A 24,833-nucleotide genomic window follows, 5' to 3' on the forward strand; every position below is an offset into this window, starting at 1 on the left:
ATAGTGGTAGTGATAAGAGTAGCACTAGAAGTAATAGTAGCAGTAACAGTAGTGGTAGTAGTAGTAGTAGTAGTAGTGGTGGTGGTAGTGCAGTGATGGTGGTGGTGGTGATAGGAGCAGGAACAGCGGTATCAATAGTTGCTGAAGAGTAGTAGTAGTAATAATAATAATGATGATAGCGGTAGTAGTGTAGTAGTAAGAGGTGGAAAAACAGTAGTAGTGGATAGAAGTAGCAGCAGTAACGGCGGCAATAATAGTAGTAGTACCAGCAATAACATCTGGCTTATCTTCCAAAAGCAGACAATTACCCTACGGAACATGACTCCTCACGCACTTCACTGCGCAATGTTGACGGCAGCATTCATGGTATGTGAGTGATGTGTCGCGCGAAGCCCTCAGCTCAACACCTATTCATGCATGGACTCATAAACACACACAGCTTCTCACGCCGGCTTGAGTGGCGCAGCGTGGAAATGAGAAACAGGACGTCGTAAACAGGAGAGAGAGAGAGAGAGAGAGAGAGAGAGAGAGAGAGAGAGAGAGAGAGAGAGAATGACACTTTTATTTTTTTGCTAAGTTATCGGTAACAGTAGTGGCTTTTTTTCTTTCTCACATTTTTTTGAGGGAAAGACCAAATCCAATTATGACAAAACACGTGGTGGTGGGAAGTTCAATACTGAATAATTGGCTTAACGGAGTCTCTCTCTCTCTCTCTCTCTCTCTCTCTCTCTCTCTCTCTCTCTCTCTCTCTCGTGCCACAGGAAATGACGAGGACATGACGTCGTGTGTTTAGAGGAACCGAGATGTTTTTATTAGCCCAGAGCGGAGAGGAGCGTTGTACATACACACATACACATCTACACCTATACACGCGGACATTACTTGCGCACTATTCACATCTAAATTTACGTAAATGCATATATACGTGATATCATCTTGTACATATTCGCATTCATGAAAAGCTGACGAAAAATTGAAAGATCGGTAGTGAAGAGCTTGGAGGGGATGTAGGATTTCAAAGGATGTGTTATGTGCTTCACTAGTGCTTCTGTTTTTTTCCCTGGTGCTTTATATTTCTTCCTCTTCTTCCTCTTTTTGCATTTTTTCACTATTTCCCCTCCCGTTTCTTAGGGCTTCCTCTTCCCTCTCTCCTTTCCTTCCTTCCATCCCTCGCTCCTACTCCAGTTTCCTTTCGTTACTTCCTTTTCATATTATCTCGTCTCCTTTTTTTATCCTCTCTTCCTCTTCCTCCTCGTCTTCCACTGTCATGCGTTTCTAATATGATTATTTTACTTCTAACCTTCTCCTTGACTTCGCAACAATTTTCCATCTACTCTCTCTCTCTCTCTCTCTCTCTCTCTCTCTCTCTCTCTCTCTCTCTCTCTCTCTCTCTCTTAGTCACAGTGGTATTTTCTGTATTTTCCTTTTCTCTCGTTCTTTTCCACCATTTTCGCTATTTTCCTTCTCTGCATCCTCCGAATGTCTAGCTTTTTCTCTCCCAACCGCTGCCTGCCATCATTCCAGCCTCCCTTCCTGCCTCGCCTCCCTCCTTTCTCTCCCTCCCTCTCTCCCTCCCTCCCGTCCGACCCATCCTCCCTTTCTCCTTCCCTTCCGCCTTCCCGGGACAGGCAAGCCTCTCTGCCTTCAACATTCATTTCAACTTCACTCCGCTAATGGTTGTAATAGTCAAGCAAGACGATACCATTATCCAGAGAGAGAGAGAGAGAGAGAGAGAGAGAGAGAGAGAGAGTTTCTAATAGCTTGCGTTTGGGTTGTTATTCTCTTCAACTTTCTTCTCCTTATACATTGGAGGTTCAGTATTTTGTTTGTATATTATAATTTTCTTGTCTTTTCTTTTTTATTATTTCCTCGGTGCTCTTAATAACGGGAGCTTAAGTAATGGATTTAAATTTTACCTAGACTGTTCGGTATATACTTTTTTTTTTTATATTCTTACAGGATGCAACTACATTTTTCAGAGTTTTTACACACCTTCCCGCCACACACACACACACACACACACACACACACACACACACACACACACACACACACACACACACACACACACACACACACACACACACACACACACTGTACAAATATAAAATAGCTAAGAGAAAATAATTCCTATACGTGTATGTAATTTCAGGAAACGTGCAGGTTGTTCCTATTTCTCTGGGGCAAGTAAACAAAAGACGTGAAGGGAGAGACAAAGGGAAAGAGAAAGAGAAGAGAGGGTGGGAGGGAGAGGAAAGAGACAGACAGGACACAAACACAGACACCGGAACAAAGAAATACAGGTAACGAGAGGTAAAATGTGCTAAAGAGAGAAACAGAGAATGCGGATGCTGATATACACACACACACACACACACACACACACACACACACACACACACACACACACACACACACACACACACACACACACACACATATACACACACACACACTCTGCTCTGCCTTACTCTTCTTTGAGCATCTCGCGGTTCTCTTCGTGACTTTTGTGAATTCTTCATTAGTCGCTATTATTATTCAAAGGAAATGGAAGTGTATGAGCTGAATGAATAAGAGTCATACCTTGTTTTACTCTCTCTCTCTCTCTCTCTCTCTCTCTCTCTCTCTCTCTCTCTCTCTCTCTCTCTCTCTCTCTCTCTCTCTCTCTCTCTCTCTTTAGCAATTCATCATTGAGTTAGCTCAGATAATTTTCTTGTTACTTTTGACAAGTTAAAATGTTTTAGATTCCAGTGTTCGTGTTGGGTTCCAGTTCTTTTCCATTCTAATCATTGCTTGTTACTTTCATCATTACACGAAAATTATGTTACTTTATTCTATTGACATTATATTCACTCCTTGAATATATTTCTTTTCATTAAACTTTTGTGGTGGGAAACTTAAACAAGTATTCTAGGCGCGGAGCGTGGCTCTCGTTGCCAGGCGCACAACTTGCCTCCGCCATTGATTTTCTCCGGCGTCTCCCAAATTGTCGTACCGCATTTCACTTCCATGGCGGCCCACATTGCATTACATTTGTCAAACGAATCCCCACAAAAACATAGACTGTATTACTGAACTGGCAGTTAAATGGCTTCTCTGGAGAGGCAGAGAAAAAGAATAGCGGCCTCAAATTGTGGCCAGCCAGTCGGTTAACAGGTTGGTGGGACATTTTCACAGTGCCGCCACAGATTAATTTGATCCTTTACTTAGGCCGACTTTATGCTTCATTCCTGGCCCTCCCTTGATTCAGTATGTACTCCATCACCTTCCACTGCTCTCCCTCCTTGCAATGCTTCCGTGTTTCCAAGACCATGGCATAGAAAAACTTTAATTGACCAGTAATAAAGTTAAGGGGGAACAAAGCAGATCAGGTAAACAATTATGAAGTCTGAAAGGTCAGATTTTATAGTAAACTTCGTCTTTAGAGAGTGAAGTTAAGAATATCAGGGAATACATAATGAATAAATAAAATGTAAAAGAAATGGAGAAACAAACAATAAACTATTGAAGTGTAAGAGAAAGTCAGAACCGCGTGACATTTGTGGTTGTGGAAAGTGAAGGAAGAATATTGCAACAGGTAAAACGACGCTGGTGAATAATGTAAAATGAGTGAATGTAAGACGACGAAGAACAAATAACAAATGCGGGACTGGAAACTAGTAAATGAAATAAAACCAGGGATGATAGAGCAAACAAAAAATGATCAAACAAGAAGTCAGAAATATATATTTATCGTATTAGACTAAACAGAAAATACTTAGAAAAAATGTGCTAGTCAACAAAACGATCAATTATAAGACAAACCATTAGAGAAGGTTGAAAATAAACAGTGATTGTGATATTGGAAACAGAAACAAGAATTACGAGGGTAAAAGGAAACGATTTAGCAAATAACATATATATATAAACCCTGGAAAAGCGGAGTTAATACTGGGATTTGAGAGGGAGACTTACACGGAATGCCAGGAATTATTGGACAGAAGTGAAGGAGAACCAGAAGTTGTGAACACAGCGAGTGGGAATTCAGACACTAAGCTAATGGGGAAAGATCCGCCACTTTCTTCTCCCTTCACTCTTTGTTGCCTAGGAGGGAAGGAAAAAAAGGTGGAATGGGACCTATATTTTCCTAGAGCACTATCCCATTTATTTCCGTATAATTCGTGTTATTTTTATGAGGAAACTCTTAAGCCTAAAAGTAATGTCCTCAGTGAACTTACCATGTTGCACGAGGGAAATGTGCAATAGATATACTGCGAGATTAGGAAGTAAAGTAGATGATGATAGAGATAGAGATAATACAAGGGAGCTGGCAAATGCTCAGACACACACACACACACACACACACACACACACACACACAGAGAGAGAGAGAGAGAGAGAGAGAGTGTGTGTGTCTGTGTTAACATTGTGTAAAAAATAAGAGAAGAGAAAGCAGGAGGGGAAAAGAGGGAAAAAGATGATAATGGTATTGCCTGAAAACAAGGAAAGAGGCAGGAGCAGAGGAAAGAGACAAACACGGCAAGTTGAGGGAAAACAAAGGTCGGAGATCAGCGGACGTTGAAATGTTTACTAACAAACAGATGGAGAGAGGAGGGAAAAGCACTCTCTTTATTATAGTTCATGTGTCTAGCTAAATTTTGCACAAATAGCTGTTTTCTTTGTAGACATGGTTGGCTGGAACAGTGGATGTATACTTAGGTAGTTTGCCAATTTCACGTAAACCTCAATGTTGTCAGTCAGTATTATCACATTATTCAGTGAGCAATCCAGCCACACTCACACACACACACACACACACACACACACACACACACACACACACACACACACACACACACACACCTTCCATTAATATACAGAAAGGCATGCATGAGTTAATAACACAAAAGCTAAACCATTTCCCTGCATCCTACCATTCGCATACCTTCTATTTCCTTTCACTACTATATCCCCTTTGCTACATCCCTCCTCCTCTCTCCCTTCCCTCCATGGCTTTCCTCCACATAACCGCAAGACCACGCAGCAGCAGCAGAAATTACATCTCGGTATAAGCGGAGAAGACATTGTTCTCAGAAGGCGGACTGTTCCCTCCTGGTGTGTATTAATAGACAGAGGAAGAGATGGTGGGGGAAGCAGGTGGCGGGAAGGGAGAGAAGGACGGAGCTCGAGAGAGGCAAGAAGGAAGGAGGAGAAAGTGAAGGAGTAAGAGGAAGAGACCTGAAGAATGAAGAAGAGCGAGCAAGGGAGAAGAAAGAAGAAATGAGGATTAGCAGAAAGGAGAGAAGAGCTTTAAGAAAAAGATAAATAGTAAGTGAAAAAAGAGAAAAGAAGAGGAGAAAAAAAGAAAGCAAACATGAGAGAAAGAAAAAAGAGGAAGAAGAACAAAGGGACAAACACGTTCTGCTCTAAAACAATAGGGAGAGAAATAGATGTCAACCGAGAAACGGGTTGGCTGGAACAGAAAAGAAAATGTAACAAAAAAAAGTTCAAAATAATGTAACAGTACAGGAAAAAATGGAGAGAGGAAGGCGAGAACTAGTGACGGACGATGATTGCAACGAGAGTGATGGAGTGAAAATATGACGCCATTGTGTGGAAGAAAAGTGGATAAAGTGTGCTGGAATCGCTCAAATTATGAGAGAGAGAGAGAGAGAGAGAGAGAGAGAGAGAGAATTTAAAGCACATATAATTGAGAAACAGATTGCTGATATATTTACTCTTCAATATATAAGAATAATACACGTAAGGAACAATAGATAGTAAGATTAAAAAGTTAGCAATTCTCAGCAGAAGTAACTTGGTGCACGTGAGTTTCTTCTGTTTCATTTCTTATCTTGTGATTTCAGTAAGTCTTGAATAAAATTTGCTAAGATTTTACTCAAAGTCATCAAATATTCTCTCTCTCTCTCTCTCTCTCTCTCTCTCTCTCTCTCTCTCTCTCTCTCTCTCTCTCTCTCTCTCTCTCTCTCTCTCTCTCTCTCTCTCTCTCTCTCTCTCTCTCTCTCTCTCTCTCTCTCTCTTTATGCAATATTTTTTTTTATTTTAATAAACATAAACTCAAATATTTGCGTTGGTTTGATGTTAACTATTGTGTGTTGGATATTTTGTTACTACAAATTTTTCCTTTAGTCTTTATAGGAAAATGTTATCTTGATGTGCACATTTACAACTTTATTTTATTTTTCACGTTAATGCGCCGAATGAATCATTATTTCTATGTGTTGGTAAAAAATGTGATTCTGTGATGTTGGGCCATTTCATAAATTGCCTCTAAAACAAATAGTTATGAATGTCCCACGTCTGTTTATAGAATTCACCTCTCGCGTGAAAAGCTTTCCACTCCATACATTTATGGGAGCCATTTTAATTTTGCAATATCTGTGACAAAAAAAGTGCTGCGTGATATGTGATCAGATACTTTTTTTTATGAAAGTGTTATACTACCTATTTCCATCATAATTTTCTAGACCATCGAGCACAGTTCTAACAATCTCGTATTACTAATAAATATCAACTATTTTGCATTCATAGCGACACCTTGATAACGCACGTAAACACAGCTTTTCATTCTATCCCTTGCTGGACACTTTGCCGATCTAGGAATTACGTCGCTGATCACCGAAGCTGCCCTGCTTAGTGTGAATCCCGGAGGTCTTGTGATAGTCTTTGCGTGTCTTCTCTGTTAACGGCAACCTGATCAACAGGGCTCACGGGCACAGAGAGAGAGAGAGAGAGAGAGAGAGAGAGAGAGAGAGAGAGAGAGAGAGAGAGACGAAAAGAAATTCCTCAACGTAACCCTTTCTCGTAAAATAAAATACAAATATTCATTTTGCTATCTTAGAAGTAGTAAATCTTTTTAATCACTTTACTGGACGAGTTATCTTGCAAAATTTCTCCCTTCCTTATTTATATATACTTTGCTCTTATTTCCCCTCCTCCTCCTCCTCCTCCTCCTCCTCCTCCTTCTTCTCTTCCACTTCCTAGTTTTCTTTCTCCTCCTCCTGCATCTCATCCTCGTCCATCTCCTCCAACTCTTCCAGAAGTGCGTCCTATTTTACGGAATATCCGACCACTTTCTTTGCATAATGCTCAGCGTCCATCATTTTGCCCATTGTTATCCTTTCCTCTGTTTCTTCCAGCCTGTATTCTCACCCGTATTTCCTTATTCATTCATTCTACACCTGTTTGTTACTTCTATTATTTGTTCTTGTGTGTGTATCCGCGATTTTTTGTTTTCTTTTTTGTCTTTTGTCTTTTCATCTCCCTTTTTGTGTTGTTGGTTATTAATCAGATTTTTTTTGTGTCAGGTATTACGTTTAGTATGTTGTTAAATGATTATGAGCTTGAATTGAGTGTGAATTAGCTTATAATGTGACCTAGTTCTATGTGCTTTATTGGTAATGGTGTGTCTGTTTATGTGTGTGTGTGTGTGTGTGTGTGTGTGTGTGTGTGTGTGTGTGTGTGTGTGTGTGGGTGGGTGTTTAGGTTTGTGTTTGGTAGCGTGAGCCAAATTATGTGATTTATTAAGTTCTTTATTTGTTTTGTAAATATACACGGCCCATTTTGTTTAATTTTTCGTTTCTTTTATAACACACACACACACACACACACACACACACACACACACACACACACACACACACACCATTGAAGTGATCTATTGTGTAGTAATCTTAGCCATTTATCAGTACTCGTCGGCTTTATATGGTCATTTTATATATCATTCGCGTATGTGTTTCCGCTCAACTTCATATCTAGCAATCTACTGTAAAATATTGAAATGTTATCTGTCATACTCGCAACACTTCACATTTCCAAGTTCTGCTGTGAATGTGTTAAATTCCTGACAACTGCCGTCACATTTTTCAATGATAGCTAGTCATCATTAGTACATCCTTATACTAGTGAACATAGAGAATTATTTTTAGCATAGTAGCATAGTAGCATAGTAGGAGGAAAGTGTGTTTGTGAATGTGTGTGTGTGTGTGTGTGTGTGTAGAGAGAGAGAGAGAGAGAGAGAGAGAGAGAGAGAGAGAGAGAGAGAGAGAGAGAGAGAGAGAAAGGCTTGCTATTCTACCTGTGGCCAAGTTCTAATGAAATAACACTGGAACACCGTATGAAAAAAGCCATGTCTTGTTAAAACCCAAACAGTCTCCTTTTCCATTTCTTCTTTATATTTTTTTTCTGAACTTTATGGCGGTAATTCCTAAGTTGCTAATCTTCAAGCCAGTATTTATAGCTCTTAATATTTCTCCGTGATTTATTCCTCCTTCGGTGTCTAATCTTCCTCACTAACTCCCACCAGAGCCTTAATTGTCTTGCTGCTAGTCATAAATCACAGGCTTACTTTTTTTCCCCCGCCTAACGTTTTAGTCTTTTTTCTTACGTCTTCTGCACAATGTTTCACGCATCTACGTCAACTTTCCAGCAAGACCAAGCGCTCACTTAATCTTCGCTTGTGTTCATATAAGTCTAGTGCTCCGAAAACTACCGTCATATTTTGTATGTGTGCGAGTGTAAACCTGCATTATATTGCCAATCAGTAGCGTCTCCTTCAGTACCGTGCAGTGTTTGCGTGTTTGAGTTTCCGCGATTCTAAGCCCTCTTCTCTTCTGAAGCTGGATTAACACTTGAACACCTGTATTATTTATGGCCTATTAAACCGTCATGAAATGCATAAATGATACGGACACACTATATTTACTTTGTATTAGTGAACGCATAAGAACATTGTTATTTAACCTTTGAATTATCTGCAGATGTGTTAGTGTTTGCATTAGGTAATACGATATTTCTGTTCATATCATTCGCTAGAGTCGGAATAGCCAGCAGTGGTGCAAATCGTGATGCTAAGAATAATGAAAGAAACCAGTGCAAAGAGAATGATAGGTATTACTGCATTGTGAATACCTACTAACCAACACTGCATGTCGGGAACACTCAGGCCAGGAGCGCCAGACACTACCATCACATGATTCTCCACAGTAAATCATCTGCAGTAAAACAGTAAACGTCCCAGTGCAGCGCTACCCTATCTTGGCTCCCGACCCTCCTCACTAGGGACGCTGTTGCCAGTACCTATCATCGCCTCCCCATGACACTCTCTCTCTCTCTCTCTCTCTCTCTCTCTCTCTCTCTCTCTCTCTCTCTCTCTCTCTCTCTCTCTCTCTCTCGGCACTCTATATCCTTTCATCTGCCATTCTCCAGCCCAGACACTCCCAAGCAAACACAAGGCAAACAAGCAGACCTCCCCGACTTCTCGACCTCAGCCGGCGCCTGTGTCATGCAACCCGCGCGGCTACATCGATTCCCATGCAGGCAGGCGTGGCGGGGGCTTGGGAGGGGCGTGGGCGGAGAGAGAGAGAGAGCGGCCAGAGTGGGGAAAGAGGCGGGGCGGGGCCGAATTCGAGGAAATTTTAGACGTCAAGCAGAGAGAGAGAGAGAGAGAGAGAGAGAGAGAGAGAGAGAGAGAGAGAGAGAGGAGAGAGACAAAGCTAAAGGATATTTTTATCACTTTCCAGTTCCCCATCGCCGCCACGCCCTTGGTACACTCAGATGTTGTTGGGTGAGTACAGTTCCCCTGCATACACGTGCACACACACACACCCTCCATACATATGCATATACACCAGGCAGCGTGAAGCGTGACAACATGTGACTGTGGTGTCGGTCACGGGTGGGTGAGTGGGGGCTTGGGGTAGGGAGGGTGTCCAATAGCGGAGGTGGGGAGGGTCGGGAGTGTGGCGGCCAGACGTGCTTATGTCTGGCTATACTGCACCTCCCGTCTTCCTGCCTTGCATTCGTTGCCTCTCCTTCCCTTCACTACCTTACCCTATCCTCCTATACTCTCCGTCTCCACCTCTTCTCAGATTCCTTTCCTTCATCCTTCTCTTCCTTCTTCCCTTCCTCATCTCCCTATCCTCTGTCTCTTTTTCTATGTCTGTCTCCTATAGCTTTTGTAGAGTAGTGCAGCTAAAACATGGCTGTCCTAAATATTTGCTTTGTTTAATATCAACTTGCATCCACTCGTTTTCCTCTCCTCTTTCCCTAACTTCATTGAACTTCCTCTGTCTCTCCTCCGTTTTGCATTTCTCCTACTTGTTCTGCTTATTTTTTTCCATTTTTTTTCTTAAATTGCACTGCATTTACTCTCTCCTCCTTTTGCAGTTTCTTTTTCTAGTCCTTTCTCCTCTCTCCATTTTTTATTCTCACTTCAACTCTCCTTCCTTCTCTTTCTCGGCCTTGACTTGAACATCGTGGAAAGTAAGACAAAAAAAGAAGTTAGGAGCTCCGTGCATGTATGTATGCATCATCTCATCATAATACAATTCTTGCTTAATTTGGTTGCTCTTCTTTGCGAGAAAGTTCCCACAAGATTAATAAAGATTTCCCGCCCCTCGCGCACTCAAAAAGCGCCGTCAAGGAAGGGACACTGAGGAGGGAAAAATAAACCGAAATGAGCATGAATCCAAATTTGCATGAGAGTAAATTGCCAGGACTATGCCGGATAAGCACGCGTCCCTCTTATCACCAGACTTCACAGGACAGAGGGAGAAAGGAGAGGAGAGAGAGGAGGGGGACAGGGAGTAGGCAGGAGAGGAAGGGGAAAGGGAGATGCGCTTTTATATTATAAACATGGTGAAAATAAATGAATATTATCGTTAGGAGCCACGTGGATCAAGGAAGGAAGGGAAGAAGGGAGGGTGTAGATGAGAAAAAAGGGAACGAGGGGGGATTTGTTCCCAGACAAAACATGATGAAAGTAAATGAAAAATTATCGCTTGCCTCCACGTGGCTCGCCTTTTTCCTCATTCCATTATGCAAAGTGACTCGAAAAAGGTTTATTCTGCTCCTTTGTATCGCCAGAAACAAGCTTGCCCACACTTTCTCATAAGACTCTGTGCGTCCTCGTACTATCCTCTCTCTTCCTTTTGGCGCTCCATCTCCTGCCTGCTATTCAACATTCTTATGGTGTCGTAACGTTTCCCAGCAGCGGGTTAAGGAGTTCCCAAAGGCATAACTTACCTTCCTTCCCCTTCTGTGATTTACGAGGGAAAAGTTCTAGTTAGTAACCGAGAACCTTTCCTTCTTCCTTACTATCTACTCGTATTCTTCCTTGACACGACTATGTAACATTGTCCTAAACACTCGAAGACTCTGCAGTGCTATAGAAGACACGAGACGGGGATTGATTCCATGCAGAGCCGGAGGGAGAGGAGGGCGGAAGGAATGAAAGGACGTGAAGGTCAGAGGGAGCTAGAAGGATAAAGGGGACAACGGGAGGGGGGCCGGATTATATAAGAGAGAGAGAGAGAGAGAGAGAGAGAGAGAGAGAGAGAGAGACTGTCATTTTAGTCGGCTTTTATGTGGTGCTGATATAAGAAACTCAAGATATTAAACACTTCTTGCAGCGAGTGTGAGACATTATTGTGTTTGGGGTGGACAGTTATTACACATCCACCCTCAAAAAATAGCGTAAATAAATGTCACTGGGATAAGAGAGGAAATCAAATGTTTGTTTGTTTGTTTGTTTTTGTGTGTGTATTTATATATTCATCTACTCTTTGTGTGTTGCTGCGATAAACTATTACTTATAACGTATGTTATTTAATAGCTATTGTTTTATTACAAAGTCCCGCTATGTGCCTGTCTTTTCTCTGTAAATTAGATTAATGTATATACAAGATAATCATGGGTATTTTTAAACAATAGTACATTACTGCATTTCAGTTGTTTTGTCATGAGATACCACCAAAATATTCCTGCAGTATTCTTTTAACAACACCTGCATCATCATGCAACACCTGCCTTTTCAGCCGCCACGTCCGCAGCCACACCTAGTCCTTCCATGTGGTATTTACCTGTCAGTTCACCTTTAGCCAACCCGCCCTATAAGTTCAGGCCTCGCATTACACGAGAAAGAATCCATTTTTTTTAGTATCATCGTTTGTTTATCCACCGCCATCACGACACGAGCGGCGCCTGTCTGTCTGCTGCGTGCCGTTGTGGGAAAAAAAAAAATCCTAGTCAGGTGTACGAAACTTATGAAAACATGCAGAAGGACGCCAGTGACCCGATGATCAATACTGTTTGAAGCTCTGACTTCATTGTTGGCGCTGCCGTTCAATGAGATAACGTGTAATGTGATGGTAGCCCTCGACGTGTTGAGGCCATGAGTGCCACATTAGTTCGTTTAATTTCTATGCAGTAATGGTGTTGGCGTATGTTTTGAGGGGTTGTTCTTACTACATTTTAAGATAAGTTCCGATGCTGTTAGAAGTGTGTCAAATGTTGTTATGATTCTATTTATTTTAATGGTAAGTTTGTGTTTGATACGTTTTGAATTTTGATGGCTGTACATGTTTGATCTAAATAATCTTGTACCGAGAAATAAAGTAAGATCTAATGTTACGAATGTTTAAATTAACTTTCTTTTCTTCCATGTACTGACGGTATGTTCTGTCTGTTAGCAATTTATTAACAGCGCACAGTGAGTCTATCTTAATGGCAAAGCTGTGTCTGGGAGGGGGGTAGGTTCTTAGACACCATCTGTATTGGCACTTGCAGACTTCCTGGAGACACTGGCGCCAAAGTGTCTCCTCGTGTGTGGCGACGTGCGTTGGCGTGCTGAGTTAAAGTACGGCTTTGTAGTTTTGTTTGGTGATCGTGAGACAGGTCAGGCAAGGAGAGATACGGTCACGACTGCAGCATTTAATATTTCTTCGAGACGCTGCCATTATGTTTGCTTTAGCGCTTTTTTGTTGATAAGTTTAGATAAAATGAGATTACGTGTGATTACGCACCACTAGATCAGGAAGCTTTGCGAGATTAGTGAGACAAATTAATTACAATCAGGGAAACCATGAGATTGTATTATCAATTGAAATTTGTTCAATTAAACAGAGATTACGCCAGAATCGTTAATTAAGAATATATACATCAAAATAATCTTCCCAGTTAGGCAGGTAGAAAAAAGGACAATAAAATAAAAGGAAACTGCAGAACAGTAACGATCAGTTCCTATTTTGTGGGGGCATGAGTTTGTCACTTTTGTAATGAGTCAGAACACAAGAGCACCACTAACACACAGGTGCAGGGCGCTCCCTCAGGAAAGACATCGATAATTCCAGTGTACCTGCAGCCACACCACGCGTAGTAGCCTCCGCCGCACCACCCATCGCTATATATAGACACGGAGAAAGGGTTTTATTGCCTCGTTATACTTCTTATCGTCATTATAACTATTTCTTGTGGTTTTAAGATAACAACAAGAATAATGATAGTAGTAGTATAATATTATTAGTACTAGTAGTAGTAGTAGTATTAGGATTAGTGGCAGCGATGGCAGTAATGGTGGTGGTTCTGTTAATAGTAGTAGTAGTAGTAGTAGTACTAGTAAAAGTAGTAGTAGTAGTAGTAGTAGTAGTAGTAGTAGTAGCAGCAGCAACAGCAGCAGCAGAAGCAGCAGCAGCAGCCTGGGAAACAACAACAAAAAGAAAATAACATCGAAACATGTTATCACGTAATGAATCCAGAGATTTCATGAGATTTACGGTAATGTTCTCGACAGTAATTTTGAATCCTTAATCCCAAATCACCATTACACTCTGGAACGCGATGAATAGGGAAAAGAATGTTATCGGCCTGGTGGTTCGATACAGCTGCCGCCACCCTCACTAACCCCGCCGCTGCCTCCACCACCACCACCACCCACCACCACCACCACCATCACCACCACCGCACATCGCTTCCCTTCTCCCCTTCTCCCCTGTGAGTAATTCAGGTATCGCCGCCATCATTAATAGCCTCCCTCCCATGTGTTCCATAATCAGCAGCAACCAAATCATGATTCCACTGAAGTAACAGGTTCACAATAACGCTTTGTGCAAAATATCGTGTCATCATCAGGTTTAATTATATCAGCCGCAAAAAAAACATGACCCCAAACTGTATCGCATCCCTGTGTTTCCTGTGAAGGACGAGTGGGAGCGTGTCAGTTGCATCACACAGTGGGTAAGAAATGGCGGGGTGACCTGTCAACGCTCGTGAGTATATGAAATGAGTAATGGGAGAGAGGAAATGAATAGTTGTGGGAATTTGTGGAGAAAAAGACGAGAAAAAGATACTTAAAGAAGAGATGTTATGAATTATGAAAATATGTTGTGTATATGCAATTGTATTTTTACGAGATAGTGATGTCAGATGCATTTCCCTTGAGTCGAGGGGAGGTTGATGGGGTTGGAGGGAAAGAGTGTGGAGGGGAAGGGAGGGCCGGATGAGTCAGCTGTTCCTCCCCTCTCCCGTCCCCAACCAAGACAGACTAGTATTGGCTGAAGGGAAGTCAATGGTGGGAAAAGTACGAGTAGATTTTCCCCTTAAATATTGGATTCCTGTTTTTATTTTCAGAATGATAGAAATAACAAGTACTATCACTACCGCCACCATTGTTGTTTTTATGCTGCTACTATCACTGTTATTACTCTTCATCAATTTGTTTCTGCACAGTCTTTACTGTCAATATGACCAAATATTAACCTTCAATCCCCCGTCAGGAACGCTGCTCGCGGCACGGCGGCTGCACATAAATTGCCTTCCGTTTAGCTCCCAGTGACTGTAGATGATTTTTTCGCTTGGAAAGCTCCACATTCACATAGCATAGAGAAAATAAAATGTGAACACGGACGGAACCAATCTAACTTAGAGAAATTAAAGCTCAAACTTTGCCTGCTTTACCGCCTGAAGGGAAACAAGCAATATCCTGACTGTGCGGGGAAAATTGTAAAACCGGAGAAGAAAAAATCGACCGTATTAACTTTCAAACTTAAACCTCAGCAACTTTTTTTTTTCTTTTCAATACAAATGAAATGCAAATAAGGATTCTCTCTCCGTTCGTCTGTCTGTCTGTCTGTCGCGATCCGATTCGGGTCCGCGGTTGGCTCGCACACTCATCTCGTCTGAGTTACCATCAACCACAGCGGCCTATCCATCAGTGTGGTGTGGAGAGAACACAGCTTACAGTACCAACCTGTACGGTACGTCAGCAACCTCTAACCTTTACTGACTCACTCACACGACGGGGAAAGCGGTGACCTCGACTGAGTTTCCCTGCCAGCCTCCTCTTCCTCCTCTTCCTTCTCCTCCTCGACTTCTTTGTCGCATTCACTGTTGCATTAACTGCTTTTCTTTCCGCCTGTGTGCCTTTCTCTTTCCCTCTCCGTCGTCTAAGGAGTGACTCCGTTCCGTGTGTGTGTCTGCTCCTTTCTTCCTTCCGTCTCATGAGTAGGAAGTTCAAAATGTCCATCATGTGAAACGGGAGTCATTCTCAAGATAAGGCGCCTGTAAAGCTGCTGGTTACGGAGAAAGTTTGGCCGTGAAAAATTACGATTCTTTTATGGGAGTAAAAGAGGAAATCTGTATGGTTAAACTCAAGGGTTATGCTAATGTGGGTGAATCTCTGTAACGGCCGTGTGGTGCTGATAGTTACATGGTTGTTATGGCTGATTGTGGTGGTTCTGACGGTTGTGGTGGAGATACTGCTTAATACTGCTTAATTGTGTGATATGGTGTGGGTACTCGAGATGAACGTAGTGAATGAAATAGTGGGGTTTCTATTAGGGTGAGGAAAACTGGTCCCACCGCATACCGAAGGCTGAGATGGCGAGATTGTTGGGGAAGGTCGTGATTGGAGGCGATATTGTGTGGAAAGTAATTGGCTTGGTGGTGACTGAGGAAGGTCTCAAGTGGTGGTAATGGTGGTGGCGGTGACACGTAATGGTGGTTTTGTTTGTGGTGGAAGTATGGAAGTGATAAGTAATGGTAGTGGTGGTGGTGGTGGTGGTGGTAGTGGTGGTGGTATTGGTGGTCACAGCTGGTGGTGAATGTGACAGCTGGTGAGTCATACGTCGCAGCTTGGTCAATACGGTTGTCAGGTTATATAGAGAGAGAGAGAGAGAGAGAGAGAGAGAGAGAATACAAAAGACACGAATAAAAAGACTGAGACTGAAGAGGAAGAAAAATATTGAAGAAACTATAAATCAAGAGACAATCCTCACGTAGTCTCTCTCTCTCTCTCTCTCTCTCTCTCTCTCTCTCTCTCTCTCTCTCTCTCTCTCTCTCTCTCTCTCTCTCTCCCCCCTTTCACACACACACACACACACACACACACTGAACCTAGCACCGGGGAAAAGGAGTTCTGCAGCTGATAATCGATTACTTTTTTTGGATAGCGGAATAGTGGATTTTGGATATCCGATTACTCTTTATGGCCATGCTTACAAACACCTTTCCCTGAGCTTAGTAGGTCGCTGGAACACTCTTTCAGGTTCTCTCTTTACTTATTCCTTGTGATTTCTTATAATAGTAAGCCTGTTGATGATTCCCATGAGCTTAAGCTTTTAGACAACGTAGGTGTTTTAATTATTTTTCCTTATTTTTTTTTTTTTTGCGTGTGTGTCTGATAGTAAGTCTTATAATGTTCCATCGTATTAGATTTCCCTCACGTTTCTGACCTTTCAAAACCATCACACATACACATCTCCCCTGAAAAGAAAAAATAATTAAAACTCCTAATTACAACGTTATTCCTTTCCTTTCGAAATGGAAGCGTAAATCGAAAGAATGAATCCCCCTCTCCCTCGCATCTCTGTCCCCTTCGCATCTCATTACTCAGGGACCATTACTGCCAGAATTCGGACTGTAATTTTGTGGTTATTTGGTAATTTAGGGGGATGCAAAAAACATATATATCCTCGTAATATCCCCGACACCAGGTAACAAGGGAGAGAGCGCGCGGGGGAGGGAGGTCATTGGGCGGGGGAAAATAAAGGGGTGTACCGCTACCTGGCGCCGCTCACCGTGACCCCAGCCACTCCAGACCAGCGCCGGCACAGAGAGGCTGGAAGAATGTTTCGTTTTTGTTTGTTTTCCTCGTCTGCGTCCTAAAGGATAATTGTGAAGGGTATGAGAGGGTGGTGGTGATGGAAACAATAATAGCAGAAGTGGGGATGGTGATGATACTGATGGTGGTGATTGTTGTAGTAGTGGCAGTGGTAGTAGAAATGGTAGTAGTAGCTGAGTAGTAATAGTGTTAGCAGCAGCAGCAGCAACAACAACAGTAGTGGTAGTAGTAGCAGTAGTAGAAGTAGTAGTTGTAGTAGTAGTAGTAGTAGTAGTAGTAGTAGTAGTAGTAGTAGTAGTAGTAGTAGTAGTAGTAGTAGTAGTAGTAGTAGTAGTAGTAGTAGTAGTAGTAGTAGCAGCAGTTGTAGTAGTAGTAGTAGTAGTTGTTGTAGAATATTGTATTAAGTGAAAGTATGAATAACTGTAGGAAAAGGAGAGGTATTGGTGACTGAAATATGTAATTATTAGTCATGATAGATGACGGTATTGGTATTATGAGTGGTAGTAGTTACCGTGTGTGTGTGTGTGTGTGTGTGTGTTAGGTAGAGTCAGCAAAAAGGACAAGATGCGTGAGTTTGTTTTGTTCCCCAGCTTGATGACGGGCCATCGTACCCACACCTGGCAGTAGTACAAGGTGAGCTGCCATGAGTCACGGTGCATGCGGTGGGACAGGCGGGCGGGGTAACGAACTATGTATAAGTGCACCGTGACAGACGCACGTGACCTTCAAGAGTCACTTTCATATCGACTCGGATGCGGGCAAGCCGTTCTAGTTTTCATATGGAATTTTAGTTTGCCGTTTGTAGTTTCTTGTTTTCTTTCATGGTAATTGTCATTCCATTCTTAAGTTATTAATGGGAAAAATGCAAATGCTGTTTTCAGCTATACAGTAACCAAATTAATATAACTACTGCTTCAATTTACATTTGAGACCCAAACATTTTACTGCTTAATTACATGCAAATTAGGTGCCAGAGAATTATATGCATTTTTGTAATTAATTCATATTCCTTTATAACGTGTGTGGTGCACCAACCAGGCAGGAGCTCTCCCTTTGACCTTCATCAAGTCTCTCTCTCTCTCTCTCTCTCTCTCTCTCTCTCTCTCTCTCTCTCTCTCTCTCTCTCTCTCTCTCTCTCTCTCTCTCTCTCTCTCTCTCTCTCTCTCTCTCTCTCTGTAAATGACGTGTTTAATTGTTGATCTGTCAACAAATATTACGATGTGTGTGTGTGTGTGTGTGTGTGTGTGTGTGTGTGTGTGTGTGTGTGTGTGTGTGTGTGTGTGTGTGTGTTTGTGTGTGTGTGTGGATGGGGGTGGGCTAACACTAATACATTTCTCAATCGCAATGAAGGTTTCTCTCCACACTGGTGTAATGTCGGTGCTGTGCATTCATGAGGCGTTTGCAGAGCACACACGCGCGTGGCACAGTTACGTTGTGCTCGTGTCTACGTGACCCACCGATGGTCAATCAATGCCACACGTTTCCCTCATTCCACTACTAAGAGAAGACTCTTCATTTATCACAATATTAGCGTTGTTTTGGAATATCCCAGAAAACAAATCCCCTTGTCATAAGAATTAATTAGGATTTGGGATGAATACCAGCGTCAATGTTGTATATATTATTGTTTCATATATTTGTTGTGTGGTGGTGAGGCAGAGGTGGGTGGATAGCGGCCGGCCACGCCTGTCACGCCACAGACCAGCAACAGACAGACGATAGTGGCGGCGTGGCCAGACATGAGGGGCTGTGGAGCAGGGAGTGTGGCGGCGGGAAGGGAAGCCTCTCACCGCCTCTCTTCTCTCCCTCCTTTCTCCCTCTTACCCTCCCTCATTGCTCCTCTTCTTTGTCTTCCTCGAGCTATTTTCTTTTATTATTATTTTTTTTTATCATCATTATTATCATTATTATTATTATTATTATTATTATTATTATTATTATTATTATTATTATTATTATTATTATTATTATTATTATTATTATTATTGTTATTGTCATCATTATTTTTATTATTATTTTTATTATTATTATTATACTAATATTATTATTTATCGTTTGGGTCACGGACGCATTCAAGTCCGCGGAACTTCCCCTCACCACACCGCCGCCCTGCCCGCCGGCCGTCTCTCAAGAACATGGTCTTCCTGCCGCAAACATTTACTCTCTCTGTGTTTACTGGGAACCGATGCCGGCTGAGATATGTCATCACTGCTTAAGTAACTGCTGTGTTTTGACTGTGTGTGTGTGTGTGTGTGTGTGTGTGTGTGTAGATATCTTCAATTTTTAAACATACTTTCAAGGATATGCTCAAAGCAGATCGAACTTCGTGGTAAATGGTGATATTCTTTCACTATTTGTTGAGGAAAATCCATAATATGTATGATCGGCCAACGCTAAAGTAAAAGCTCATGACATAACCCTACTGTACTGTTAGCTTTACATCAGTACATAGATGTGACGGAAACAGACAAGTTATTCATGGAGCTGTAATGCAGTTAACTATTATCACACAAAAAAATCAAAGCCAAAACAGCATACCACAAGTGAAAATGGCCGCCAGTCAGTCAAGCCTAGACAAACACAAGCCAAACTAATCATTCTCTCTCTCAACGCTCACTAACACATATCACAACTTTATATTCTCCCTATTATCGATACTAGTTTCCACCCCGCAACACCCGGTTCCCCCGCCATGTCCCCCCATCCCAGCGGCCGCAGCAGACTGGAAGGCGGGAGATATATAGCAGAGGGAGCCTTGCCAACTCTTCCTGCGATGCATTTACCTAATTATCCTTGGACCGGTGCCACTGGAAGGGAAGGAGGAAAGGGAAGGCCTGCGTGACATCGTGCAGTGGGGGTAAAAGGAATAGAAGGAGGAAAAAGGAGGGAAAGGGAAAAAAGACAGAATTGCGTGAGAAAAGGTGTGGGGCAAAGTAAGAGGAGACTAAATTTACGGAACTGAAGAAATGGATGAAATGAAGGAGGAGAAAGGCTCGGTGTAGAGAGAGAGAGAGAGAGAGAGAGAGAGAGAGAGAGAGAGAGAGAGAGAGAGAGAGAGAGGCGGCAAAGAAAGAAAGAGAAGATGAATAAGGGAAAAGGCAGAGAGATGAGGGAAGACTAAATTCATAGAAGTGGAGAACAAACGGAGGAAATGAAGGAAGGGAAGGCGTAAATATGTACAGTATAATGCAGAGAGAGAGAGAGAGAGAGAGAGAGAGAGAGAAAGAGAAAGAGAGAGATGGAAGGTTAGAGGCGAGAATATCTATTATGCAGAGAGAGAGAGAGAGAGAGAGAGAGAGAGAGAGAGAGAGAGAGAGAGAGAGAGAGAGAGAGTGGTAGGTTATTTCAGAAAGAGCGAAGCGTGAAACTTTTTGACAGAAGAAAAACGTAGATGAGATGTAAAGAAGAAAGGAGCAAAAGAGTGGGACAGAAAAGAAGAAGAAAAAAAAAGGGGCGGCGGACGTTTTGTTTGCTACAAAAAGAAAGAAAAAAAAACTGGAGAGGAAAATACAACGACGAAAGAAGAAACCATGCGATAAAAACTAGTGAGAAAAGAGGAAATTGACAGCAAATGCATTCACCTGAGTACTCATCACGATAGGAAATACTACAGCTGATAGAAAAAAGTATAGTAAAGAAGGAAAGAAACGAAAGGAGAAAGAAAAAGAGTTTAAATATATGATAATAAATAGAATATGAGCGAAAGTGAAGGTGTAAATATTCAGGGTTGATTGATTAGTGCGATAGACAGTACCAGGGACAGAGAGAGAGAGAGAGAGAGAGAGAGAGAGAGAGAGAGAGAGAGAGAGAGAGAGAGAGAGAGAGAGAGAGAGAGAGGAAATGTTAATGAAAAAGTACTGAAGCGAAAACATGCAAGGCCAAATGAGTAGCGTGACAAGAATCGACGAGAGAAAAGTTAAGTAGAGGAAAGTGTCAGAACATGTATTTTCTCCTTCCCTTTACATCCCTTCTTCTTTGCCTACAGTGACCTAATGACTAATGACTAGGCGGCTCATTGGCCCTGGACAGTGATCATTAGGCACCGCGTCAGATCATTGTCTTTAAGGACCGTGACAATGTCGAAGAAAGAAAATGTTACGTGATTTGCCTGCGTCACTTAACGCAAAGGACTCGCAGGTGTTCGGCGGGGCGCTGCATTGTAATGACCTGTAGCTGGTTCAGAATTATACAAGCTTAGCATGTAATCGGCTTGGTTCGATAATAAGCTGCCGTATTATTTCAAGGAGTGTTAATGCAGCGTTGGTGTGAATGTATTCTGCTGAAATGTTTATGATTTTTTTTCTACTGAAATCTCCCGAGTCAAATCTTTACTTTAAAGAGCTATTTTTAGTTTTTTTCTTCTTTTTTTTTCGTCACTTTGTTTGTTTTCTTGCCAGAGATGGACAAAACATCATGAAAGCACTGCAAAGAGGAAAAAACATACCAATGGAGAAACTTGTGGTTAGATGATGACATACGCAGGCATTTATTTACCGCGCGAGTGCGTGCCAGTGTCTGTGTGTGTGTGTGTGTGTGTGTCTGTGTGTGTGTGTATGTGTGTGTTTTGGGGGGAAGGGCAAAGTGAGGGGAAAAGAGCATTTTTGGGTAAATTTCTCTCCACATTATAATACTGTGAATTTTTTGACTGATTGCAAATACGAGATAAGTTTTGAATTCTTATATTGTCAATAATAGGAAGAACGAATCCTATTTTCTCTTCATTTACTTTCATATTTCTTTTTTTATGGTATTTGTCTTATGCAATTCATCTATTTTTACTAATTCATTGATGATTTATTCATCTTTTACCACAACAAAAATGTCAGTGTCTCGTTCACAAAATGTCAGATTTTCTCCTGATTTAAGGGCAATTACCAGCCAATGTGTTTTTCCACCGTTTGGGAATGTTTTTCTCTGTTCAACCGCACTGTTCCAATTGTGCCGCAGCCTGAGGCGGGGGTGATCATCTCCCTCGCGGCGGTGGGCCTCAGCCGCAGACGCTCGGCGCCTCTAGGAGGGCCACGCGTGAACGGGTAGTCGGGGAGGAGTGAAAGTGGCTAAATATTCTAAAATTGCTTGCTGGAGGCGAAAAGGGAGAGACCAGACAGAGGGAGGGAGGGAGGAGGGAGGTAGAGAGGGAGGGAAACACACGCGAGATTCAAGGTCGCCGCCTGACTAATGTCTGAATCTTCTGGAAGGGCGCCGCCCTCTTCTTCCTCACGTAAGCTTTTCAAAATAATTTCTGGCTGAGTATTGTTACGGTTATATGTGTGTGTGTGTGTGTGTGTGTGTGTGTGTGTGTGTGTGTGTGTGTGTATGTCTGTGTGGGTGTGTGGGCGGCGTTGGTGGTCATGCGGGAGTCAGGGGCGAAGGGGGGGCGGCACTGCGGGCAACGCGTCACTCCAGTATTGATTGTCATCCCGGCCATCATGGAGGGCTGGCACCCGCCCACCGCCTCCCGCCCTGACCCAGAATGCCGCAGTGGCGGGCATGACCCGGCACTCGCTGTCACCAATCCATGCCCATGGCACTGCTGCAGCAGGGAACTTTGTCTCCTGACAGAATCTCCGGGCTCGTTTTGACAGACTCGCGCCATCTTGTATTTCCTATGGCCAGTCACACTTTGGAGGAGGTGCATCTCAGGTGAGCAAAGTGGCAGGGGATTGGTGACAGTAGCAGGGTGAGTGATAGCAAGGCCACAGCAATCAGCTGATGCCTCCCAGGGCGCCGCCGGCGGCGCCTCACGTGGCAGACGGCATTGATTGGGCGCGGCCCGGCACCAGCTGGGGCCCCCCAACCCCACGAGCCATACCAGCTGGCCCTTAGCACACACACACCCTCACACACTGACATGTTCAACTTACCTTTAGATATTCTGCTAAGAATTGTATCCTTGTGTTGCTCCACATGGGGCTGGGCCACTACGATCAGTAGGTAGGAGCCGGATAGTGGGGATAGCGCCCCCTCCCCGCGGGCCTGCGGGGCGGCAGGAGGCGGCGGGTCGTTCATGACTCGACTCCGCGGCTGCCTCTCGCCACACTGAAGCTGGTGAGCCCTGCTGCTAACCAGCCCGCTGCTCTTCCTGCGCGCGCACGTCGCCACGATCCTAGCGACATCTGCTTCTTTTCTTATATAGGATCTTTTTTTTTCTCCTTTATCGTTTATTTAAGAGTATGTCTCAACTTACATACACAGGATAGCGTAGCCCCGCCCATTCGAAATCCTTAGTATAATGCAACTTAGTTTTCTGTCACCGGCATTCTTCTCTCCTGTAGCCCCGGCCGGCGACCCTTATCATGGAGATGGCTGCTTGTACACGGTGCGCAAAAATTTGCCATCAAAAATTCGTTTGATTGAGTTTTGTCCTGACACATGTTAAGAAGCCCTTTGCCCAGGGATCCGTGGCGGCATCCGTTATCGTCTTATCATATAATTAACTGCTGTGGTGGCGGGAGGCTCGAGCCGTCACATTCAGCCGGCGCCCAGACACCCGCCGCCAGACCGCAGAGGTGGGGCTCCCCTACTAAGACACACCTATCATTCACCAATAAACTATGATTCATGAGATAGCATCTTTTATTTCTATGTTTGAAATTAGGTGAGGTACTGGAACAAACGGACGCTGAGGGACGGAGATAAGTTTTGTGCTCGCAGCAGCGGGTGGCGGCGTCAAGACAGGTTTTCAGAGGCAGGTGTTGTCCAACTACACCGGCTGGACGCTGTTAGTAGGGCAGAGAGACTCTTTCACGGCATGTGCACCTGTGTATGTTTGAATGTGTGTGTGTGTGTGTGTGTGTGTGTGTGTGTGTGTGTGTGTGTGTGTGTGTGTGTGTGTGTGTGTGTGTGTGTGTGTGTCTTGTGGGTGGAAGAGAAAAGACTAAAGTGGATAGATATAAAAAAAAATCATTTGAAATAAGCTTTATTTTCCTATTCACAAAATATAAAATTCGTTCCATAGGGCGAATCTAAAATTTCTGTTAACAAAAGAGGCACAGCATATCTTCTGATAAAGAGAGTAGTTCTTTTAATTAATTTTAGACTTAAGAAAAATCAAAAGGAATAAGAAATGATCATTCATATATATATATATATATATATATATATATATATATATATATATATATATATATATATATATATATATATATTTATATATACTCTCTCTCTCTCTCTCTCTCTCTCTCTCTCTCTCTCTCTCTCTCTCTCTCTCTCTCTCTCTCTCTCTCTCTCTCTCTCTCTCTCTCTCTCTCTTTATATATATATATATATATATATATATATATATATATATATATATATATATATATATATATATATATATATATATATATATATATATATATATATATATATATATATATATATATATATATATATATATATAGATAGATAGATAGATAGATAGATAGATAGATAGATAGATAGATAGATATATATATATATATATATATATATATATATATATATATATATATATATATATATATATATATATATATATATATATATATATATATATATATATATATATATATATATATATATATAAAAGTGTGTGTGTGTGTTTCATATTGCCAGATATGAAAACATGAAAGCAGATGTTATAACTTCGCTTACGAAACAGAGGGAGAGAGAGAGAGAGAGAGAGAGAGAGAGAGAGAGAGAGAGAGAGAGAGAGAGAGAGAGAGAGAGAGATTGTGGAAGGTGGAGGGTGGAGGATGGAGGGGAAAGCTGTGGTATCCGAGACGAGGCAGTCGTCCAACACTTCCCCGGAATATAAATGTCCTTACGAATAGTACAGAAATTTGAAGCCTTAAGTCTCGAGGACTTCCTGCATGTTTGGCGTTGCCTTTCCGCGTCCCTTGAACTAGACTGGGAAGCCATCAGTGCATCTGGGAGTGAGTTGGGAGTTGTGTGTGAGTTAGGGTCGTGTAGT

General features: G+C 42.4%; 1 protein-coding gene across 1 annotated transcript in view; it reads right to left on the reverse strand.

The window, feature by feature from the left end:
- Window positions 1-22,926, reverse strand: part of LOC123508470 (microtubule-associated protein futsch-like) — a 153,700-nt gene extending 130,774 nt beyond the window's left edge. The window contains 1 exon segment of the mRNA XM_045262222.1: window positions 22,762-22,926. Within this exon segment, the coding sequence (XP_045118157.1) occupies window positions 22,762-22,906 (145 nt within the window). The 5' untranslated portion in view covers window positions 22,907-22,926.
- Window positions 22,927-24,833: the final 1,907 nt, after the last annotated feature.

The sequence above is a fragment of the Portunus trituberculatus genome, chromosome 24, assembly GCF_017591435.1.
Source record: "Portunus trituberculatus isolate SZX2019 chromosome 24, ASM1759143v1, whole genome shotgun sequence".
Taxonomy (NCBI): Eukaryota; Metazoa; Arthropoda; class Malacostraca; order Decapoda; family Portunidae; genus Portunus; species Portunus trituberculatus.